Source organism: Python bivittatus, unplaced genomic scaffold, assembly GCF_059951505.1.
Source record: "Python bivittatus isolate LINGU-HERP-01145 unplaced genomic scaffold, Pbiv_v1 ctg000220_np1212, whole genome shotgun sequence".
Lineage (NCBI taxonomy): Eukaryota > Metazoa > Chordata > Lepidosauria > Squamata > Pythonidae > Python > Python bivittatus.
In genome coordinates, this window is record NW_028277048.1 from 9,373,658 (window position 1) to 9,383,057 (window position 9,400).

At 43.4% G+C, this 9,400-nt stretch overlaps 1 protein-coding gene across 3 annotated transcripts in view; it reads right to left on the minus strand.

Moving 5' to 3' along the window:
* TFE3 (transcription factor binding to IGHM enhancer 3) overlaps window positions 1-8,809 on the minus strand; it is a 32,288-nt gene extending 23,479 nt beyond the window's left edge. The window contains exon 1 of one of the 3 annotated variants that reach the window (XM_007428701.4): window positions 8,440-8,809. In XM_007428701.4, the coding sequence (XP_007428763.1) occupies window positions 8,440-8,549 (110 nt within the window). In that variant the 5' untranslated portion in view covers window positions 8,550-8,809. Of the gene's footprint in view, window positions 1-3,596; window positions 3,616-3,738; window positions 3,926-8,439 lie in introns of those variants that run through there. The other 2 variants (XM_007428702.4, XM_088137830.1) reach the window with 2 other exon arrangements.
* Window positions 8,810-9,400: the final 591 nt, after the last annotated feature.

Sequence of the window (9,400 nt, forward strand, 5' to 3'; positions counted from 1 at the left end):
GAAGACCCCCAAGGTGACAAGGCATGCTCAGTGGATGAAAAATGCTGAATGTCCATTTGGTAATATAAGAGGAAGAGGATGGAAATGGACCACTGCAGAAGAGAACATGGTGGCCTCTTTCTTAACACTGTAAATATGGCATCAGTTTGTTGTGGCTCCTATTTCTTATTCCTGAAAATACCCCTAAAAGCATCACAGGAGCTGCACATTATTATTAATCATGCTACACGTGTATCACTATTAGCCACAAAGTCCACAAAGTACTAACTGATTGAACAGCCAGTGCACAACAAACATTTCCCAGTCCCTTATCCTTAACATTCATCTGAATCCACAGGGAACCCTCTGCCACAGCATAATAGCTATGCAGAACGTCTCACCAATCTGCCAGACTAGTGCACAGATTATCTTATGTGATAAAGGCATCATTTTTATTTATTTGGTTAGTTAACCAAATCCAACATTTAAAATATAAAGAATAGCAAAAAATATAAATCAAACATGTAACATGCTGAGGAAAACTCATCCAAAATAATTAATCACCACTTACTGCAAGTGGAGACCCAACTCTCAGTCACACCCCAGAAGTTTCCTGGAAACGTTAGGTTTTAATGGCCTTTTAAATGGCAACAACAAAGGGGAGAACGTGATCCCATGAGAAATATCATGCCAGAGAAGAGAGCACAGCAATGGAAAACGGTATCTCTATGGCCCCTCGTGGTAACACACTTTCAGAGGGGGGACCCACAGAGCCCTCCCTTCTCTATCTTACTGGAGCAGGTGATCCCACAGATGTCCAGAACTTGAACCACATAAAGCTTTAAAGTTAACAATCTTGAATTCCACCTGGAAGCCAATCAATAACCAGTGCAGCGTCTGAAGTAGAAGTGTTATCCAAGCAAAATGAGATGCCTTCTTAACTACTCAGGCACTTGCATTCTGGACCAGCAACAACATCTGAGTTGTCTTGATGGCAGTCCTTGTAACAGCCCAACCAAGAAGTGACCAAGGCATGAGTGACCATGAGCAGGACCTCCTGACCTAGGAATGGTCATAAGTAATGCACAGGATGGAGCTGTGTAAAGGCAGTCACAGCCACAGCTGCCACCTGCTTTTAGCATTTGCCATCAGTGCGTACCTCTGGCACAAGAACAACAATGCCTGCCTAGATCTGTAGAAGATGATCAGGTTTTGGTCTGTGTGAGTTTCCTGAATATTTCATTTACCGAGACTTCCTAGAGAGTTGGTGTGGTGTAATAACTCAGAACAATCCAATAGTTAATTCTCTCTGTATTCTTTCCCAAATACAGAAATAAAAATGTAGACAATATCATATACATGCCTTTCTTAAGCCATTCATGAATGCATTTCATCACATGAAATGCTTTACATAAATATTTTCATTATTATGGGTGCAGTGGTTAATTAAGTTTTTTTGATCAATTTAAACTGTTCCTAAACAAACAGCATTTTTAAAGAGAAATGATACATTTTTCATATAATTACTTGAAAATATATCTAATATGTTAACAGTTGCAAGGATTTTATATGCCTTTTATTGGAAAAGTTATCTGATTCCTTCTTTGGAAGAATGGCTATTTAAATTGTGGGGTTATGCCTCAATGTCTAGAATACCTTTGTATTTAAAAAGTAAATCTGACACAGAATGTGATTCTAACTGAAAATCATTCTTGGACTACAACCTCATACAGGAAATTGTGCCGTATCCAAAATTTGGATTGTAGAGTTTATATTTTAATTTGATGTGCAGTTTACAATATTGATTTAATATATTGTTTGTGACCTACAGTCTTTCATTATTTGAACTGTGTTAACCAAGCATTTTAGCTCAAAATTCAACATGATAAAATGTATATGAAGAATCTTGTAATATCATAAACTTCCAATATTTAGGGTTTTGCTAATTCAGATTTGTTGTTGATCTGCCTATATTTCATCATCCATACTTGATTCTTCTATTTGTATCACCTAACTTTCATATTCTTTAAAAAATATAAAACAGTATAATGGAAAATAAAAGAAAATATAGACTTCAAGCACAGTCTAATACTTTTATATTCCAAAGAATGCCTCCCTGTTTTCAGTGAGTTTCTCTCCATGATGTATATGTGTGAATAGAACCTTAATCCTCCCCTGAAACACATTCCAACATAAAAACCACAACTCCAGACAGTTATCCTAGTTTTACAGGCAGTCTCTCTCACGCCCATCCAAATACACTTACAAACTCCCTCACATTTACTCAACAATTAGAGACTCACTAATCCACAAGACACACTAGAGAGATAAAAGATACGTGAAACAGGTAACTCCCTCTCTACAAAGTTTGTACTTCAGCAAAGATATCCTTCTGATTACTTCTACTGCCAAGGCAGACAGGTAAAGAAACAATGCTACAGAGAACTTGGCAAATAAAAATTCCCTTCACCTTCCACCTCTGAAAACTCCTATCTGGAATTGCCTCTTTGATTTAAATGAAATGTCTACTGTCCCATTGAATTGGGCAAGTTATCAGATATATGAACTGGAAAAGCAAAATTAATATCCACATGAGCTAACGTTTAAATAAACAGTGACACTATTTCTGTATAATAACAAGCAATACAGTTAACAGGAATTTGCTTTTCTCACCAAATACAGCTTTTATTTTATGAACTTGTACATAGATCCATCTCACCCCTGCCAGAAACGAACTCATCTCATCTATGTCAACAGCAATACAGAGAATCAATCAGATGGTTATTGAATTGCTCAACATGAAAAAACATTAACATACAGCACTTCTGAGCAGTTGAAATGTTTTCCATGCATAGTTTTAATATCGTTGCAATAATTTCCATTCGTCCTGGAGAAAATCTATGTGGTCACTGAGAATTGACGTCAACTTAATGACACATAATCAATCGATCAATCATTTCCATAGCTTCACCAACCTTCCCAGAAGCATGTTAAGATTCAGTCCCCATCATCCCCACCCTAGCTGTCTGGGGTGACAAGTACTGAAGCCCCAACAGATCTAGAAGACATTAGGATGAAGGCTGCTTTATCATTCTCCCCATATTATTGAATGGGGTGGTGGCGGTAAAGCTAGTTATTATTGAAGGGGTGGGGGGTAAAGCTAGTCTCAGGTAAGCCCTAGTGAGTTCAGATATAATTCCTAAGGAGGACATTTCATTGAACTTCGAATTACACTCCCCAGCAAAATTATCATCTATGGAGACAATACCGACACAAGATCAACAAACCCTTGTTGAAAACAGCAAATTTCCTTGTCTATATTCAAGAGACGGGGAGGTGGGAGAGAGAACATGCTCAACCACCTCGCAGTCTTGGGCGCATCGGCTTCAGAACTGAACTGCCCCGAAACGAAGGAGGTCTATTTCGAAGCAGCTGTAAGCAGCTGTAGTGTACACGTTAGGAAAAAAATCCCGTGCAAAACCTAGAAACGTTTGTCAAATGCCACGCTGTGTCTTTGGTACTTTCGTCTAAGTTTAGGCATCCGGGAACGGGGAACTGAGATTATTGTTGCTTCCCTTTTGCTCCCAAGATTTCGGAAGAAAAACAGAAATCCTCACCCGCAACTCCTAAACCCGGAATTTCCTCGCTTTCTCTCAAGGGAGCAGGTAACGACGAGATGTGGGGCGGGGGCGGGGGGGGAAGAGAGAGAGAGAGTTTCCTAAGCCGTGAGAACCAAGATAAGGCCCGGAACTCGCTCACCTCCTCCTCTCCAGCCGGACTCTTCTCGTAGCCCTGCCTCTGCCCTGGGCTGCGCCACAGAACCGGCCCCCCGCGAGCGCCGGGGCATCAGGGCCGGCAATTTGGCGATCCCCCTTTCGCGATCCTCGCTCCCGGGTTCGCTCTGCGCGCCGGGCGATTCCAGCGCGCCTCCGACTTCCTGCCCCACTTTAGGCCTCTGCAAAGTGCTTGTTACATTTCCTGGTGCGGGCCATTTTGGAGAAGCATCTCAACCCGGCATCGCTGAACGCGTGGAGAGGAAAGCACCCGGCAGGTCTACGCACGCCGCTTCGCCAGACCCCCGAAGCGCGTCCCTACAAAGTAGCCCAGGGGCTCCGCCCCCTTCCCTCTCCCTTGATCCGCGTAAGAAGACACAAATCCTCGCTGCGCATCTACAAACGCGCCCTTGTTTTGGAGCTATTAATAGCAAGCCCGGGGAAAAATTACGCGCTTGGAGACAGGAGCAGAAGCCACTCGGCGGCACCGCCGCCTGTAGGCCGCCAGGGGGCACCCCGGAGTCTTACTTTCAGCTCGCCAAAGCCCTTCCTCTCGGCGTGGAACGTTAAGTTTAAAGGAGCCGCGCCAGGATTCCCGACTGTAATTCTTCTTTTCTTGCGGGGGGGATCAACATTAGAGAGATGCATTTTCGACTCGCACTCTTTAGTAGAGAAACAGATTATACATCGGAGATGAAAAGTCCAGAAGAGGCAAGGCTTCAAATAATGTAAAGTGGAGGGTGAGAAACATCTGATTGTGATGGCTCTTAATACTGACAGAGTGGCCTATTAACACGTAGTTGTGTAAGACTGCGATGCTAATCTTTGCATAGGCCGGCTTGGAATTATTGTTATTCAATTATATCAAACTAATTGCCAGGAGAAAAAGTATACATCCAATAGTATTAACAATCTCAGGAGCCCTCAAAATTCATGATCATGATTTTTTTTTTAAAAAGGGGGGGGCAGCTTGGGGAATTATTTTATACACAAAATATTTCCCCCCAAAAAGCTACCAAGAAGTCATCTTCCCTGCCCCTTTCCCTCCCAAAAGAAAAAGTTCAAATATTGACTAACCCAGCTCAACAATCTGTTGCTGCCAATCGGGTATACTCCTCCCAGTGTTGTAAAATGACTTTTTTGGTCTGCCTATCTGCCTAGAAAAGAGTCAACAATCCACAATCCATATCTTAATAGATTCCAAATACTGGGAATACAGCTGAGAAGAACATATGCTGCTTGGGAATTATGAGAATCAGAATCCAGAACAGGATGTCAGCATGTGGACATATTTCCCAGGAAAAAGTCCCATTAACCTTCGGACTTCACTTCCAAGTAAACATGTATTAGGACTGCATTGTTAAGGACTTTCAGGGGGCTTTTTAGCTTGTACTATCGATATAGCCCACAACTGGATCTTTACATGCCTCATTAAGCAGTAATATATAAACATGTTACAAAGGATTTGGGCAGTCCGATCCTTGCCAGATGTGCTGACACTGGTTTCCAAACAAGTGTATATAAAGGAGCAGAGACTGCAGTATTATTGATCCCAGTAAGATTTTACTCAGGAGAAAGTCCTTACTTGATCAAAGAGGCTTTTTCCTAAGCATGGGCCTGAATAAATTATGTTTAATAGTAGATATAGTTACACATTCTGAGTGCCTAGGTGAGATATTGATACTGATGTGGTGCACATAGCTGGACAAAATAAATGCTTGTTCTGAATCAGCTTTTTCCCTGCTCTGATAAGAATGAGCAAACAAGGCACTTATTAACGATGTCTCTGGCACTCTGGGAAAAGTGCTCAACAGGTTGCAGAGCATTTTCTCCTCATACAGGAGTGCTATAAGTACAGGGGTCTTCTAGTGTTGGAGGGAGTAATTCCTTCCCATTACCACTACTCTATATACCAGCTACAGTGCCAGCTACAGCCTATCTGCCTAGAAAAGAGTCAACAATCCACAATTCATATCTTAATAGATTCCAAATACTGGGAATACAGCTGAGAAGAACATATGCTGCTTGGGAATTATGAGAATCAGAATCCAGAACAGGATGTCAACAGGGGGTAAAAGGTAAAAGACGTATTTTACATCCAGGCCCTCCCAGCTTCCATTTGCAGCCTCTGCAGCTGAGCTGACCAGAGACTCAAATCAGAAACCTTGCAGAGTTGTTGCCAATCAATGTAGATAGTACTGTGCAAGAGAGATCAATAGCCTCTCTCTGTAATCCTAACGTCAGCCTTATTTAACTAGAGAGGGGCCTTTGTACCAGATGAAATAAGTCCTCATTGCTTGCCTTCCTTCTAAAACATCATTGCACGTGGTAAAAAGGATTTTAATTTTCGTTTTTCATTAATTTCATAGAGTACACCCACCTGAGCTGCAACCCCTTCCATCAGGTTCTCAATATAAACTGTGTACTTTATACATGGGTTTTTCTTTTTGTCTTTTGATACCACAGCCATTTTTAAATCCAATAAATTAATAAATCCAATGAATGAATGAATGAATGAATGAATGAATGAATGAATGAATGAATGAATGCATTTTTGCGCCCCAGATACCAGGAGTCAGGACTGACTTGAAGACATGCACACAAAAAAGCTCACTATTATTGTTACGGTTGTTACTCTTTCCGTTTTGCAACCTGTGCACTTTTGCTCACTTAGAGAATTCCAGAAGTATGCAGGAACCTGCTGGGTAATTTGGGGGGAGCCCCATCTGGTTTCCCATCCACCTCAATTAGCTCTACAGAAGAAGTACTACATTAAATCAATAATATAGTCTTATACTTATTTCCCAAGAAAATTGTTGCCGTGGAAATGATGCCCATATGGCTGTACATTAGTCTTAGAAAGAAACAGTCAAATCTCACCAGGTCAGCCAGCCAGCATTTATGCCAGCCATGAATGTTCACATTGCAAGCTAACTTTACTCTGTGTGCCATGCTCTGGATGTGTCCCGTTACAACTCCATTCCCCATTCATCATTTTGTTTTTGATGACTGGGAATGATGGAGACTGTAATGCTATGTGCACAGAGAGTAGGAAAGCCATTATTCCCAAAACAGGTTGCAATGAGCTTCTGGGATTAGGAAGCCAGAAAATAGAATGCAAGTATTTCTGACTTTTTAGACCAGGAATGAGTAAATTATGGCCTTCTTAATGTTACAGGACTACTACTTCAGGAAGCCCCAGTAAACCTGGGCAATAGCAAGGATTGCTGGAAATAATTCAGTAACGTCCAGAGATCCACAGACAGATTTCCCATTCTTGCCCTCCTCACTTGTTTTAATTATTACAGACCACTCTTACAACTTGCAAGAACTAGCTTCTTAATCTATGACTTTGCCTGATAAACTCAGGTACATCAAAAGTGTACATCTCAAGGGGGAAAAAGTTTTCTCATCTAAGACATTTTGGTTCAGGGAAGAAGTGAAATACATAAACAATTTTAAAGCCAATTAATAGGTGAGCCTAAGGTTGATTGTGGCTTTACTCAGGAAAAAGTTGAGATCAGCAATTAAAAAAAGAAAAACAGAAGTGAAAACTAAACACAGGGGGAGACCCTGCAGTCAGCAAAACAGAAGGAAACTGAATCATAAAGGCACTTCTCCCACATAGACAAACATAGATAGATGTTGTGATTTTCTGCAAATTCAAATCACAGAGCTAGGAAAACACCAACAGCTGGGATACGCTGAGCTTTTATATCCCTGAGTCAAATCTCTATCTAGCTTGGATTTTCCAACTCAACAGCTGTCTTAGATTCTCCCCACTGTTCCTTTAAGAGGAGCTCTTCTTTTCCTCTTGTCCGCGTGTTTCATTTTATTAGATCACAAGAAACTTGAGGAAATAGGAAACTGAATACTCAGTAAAACTGGAGGCGAATAACAACCTTGGCACCTGCTCAGATGTACTTTCCCTTTCCCTTGTTATGACCTCACAGATCCCAGGTTTCTCATGTTCAAGCTCAGCTACTCTGCTAAACCAAGATGAGCTGAGTCAGAGTCAAGACCATTCTATAAAACACATAAAACTGGACTCTGCCAATTAACTGAATGGTTGATGCTGAAACATTTATTAGAGACATGCACACGTACTTTGTTTTCTTTTTCTAATACTTCCTCTTCTGCATTTTTGGGGGTGAGGGGAGAGGGAAAAGAATCCATCAGAAATCCTGGCGCCCCAGAGCTCCAGGGCACTCCTCTCAGCACTTTGCCCTTTTCTCCAAACATCCATTTTCAACCAGCTTTCGTATGCACAAGCACAGCCCATCTTGTTTCCCTCCGAGTGAATAACACGATGGCACATCAACGCGTCCAAATCCAGCTGACTAGAATGTGGACTTTCCCAACAAGGTACCTTCTGCCGAACACCTCGCCTTAAAACTCCCATCGCCACCCCACTCCCCTTGACGGATGGATGGGGATAATGGCAATTATCCGGAGAACCCAGGTTTGACGAGGCTGCTAGAAACTAACAAGGAAGGAATTTACATTCGTGCAAATGAAGCTGCTCTGAATTATTCAGGTGCCGGTCGTCACTCCGAGCAATGAGAGAGGCCCCACGCGGACTCTCTCCTCAACTCAGCTCCCTTCAGGGAATACCCCCATTCCCGCTACGGCAATTCCTCCTGTCCTGCCCCCAATAACGGTGGGGGAGGCGGGGCTCCCATCTCACCTGAGCAGCTGGAGGGCGTCCGTCGACCGTGGGTCCTCCACTAGCACGTAGACAGTCGCGGGGGGCGGCTCTGGGTTGGGGGGCCTCTCGCTCGTGTCATGGGACATCATTCCCCCGCCCCACCCACCCCCACTGGAGCTTCCTGGAAAGCAATCGGGGACTCTCAGCAGTTAACGGGGCGAGAGCTGGTCGGGCTCCGAGCCTGGTGCAATCGGAGGAAAAGAGATGCAGGAGGGCTCCGGACCAAGACGCAGAAGAAATCAGTAGCGGCGCCGTCTCCTCCCAAGGCAAGAGGAAAACATCCACCCGGAGGATTGCTTCATTTTCCGGCTCGAGAAGAGAGGGGGTCAGTGGAGGAGGGGAACTCCACGGGAAATGACATCAGAGTGGGATCCACCCACTCATCGAGGGGAGGGAAGGGAAGGGAAGGGATGGGATGGGGCGGCGGGGGCAGAATCTGCCTCGAACGATGTGACGGCCCCGTCTGGCGGCTTTACCTCCTTATCTCAGCCCTGCGCACAAGGAGCGCCGCGGGTAACCGTCGAGTAAAGAGAGACCTTTAGCCCCATAACCCAGGCTCGGATAGCACATGGAACCGTAAGCTAGCCCCATCGTGCGACCGCAGCCTGTGAGACACAAGCCAGGCAAGCATCTTTTGTCCTAGCTTGTTGCAGAATACGATGAAGCTGCCGAGCCCGGTTGAGTAACGTCCCTTCTTTAATTTTTAGGAGTCTGTCCCTGCAAGTTAGAGAGAGGTTTCAGATTTATAGGGGGCAGGAGAACATTTTCCCCACGCTTTTGGAGTCCGATGTGTTTTGTGCAGCTTCTGACATTATTATTACCTTTTACTCATTGAATAATTCAAAATAATACAGAAATAATAAGAAACCAGGAGAGTGTAAGTTCTAGTCCTGCCTTAGGCGCAAGGGTTACTTTGGGCTAGTCTTTCCGTCTCAGCCTT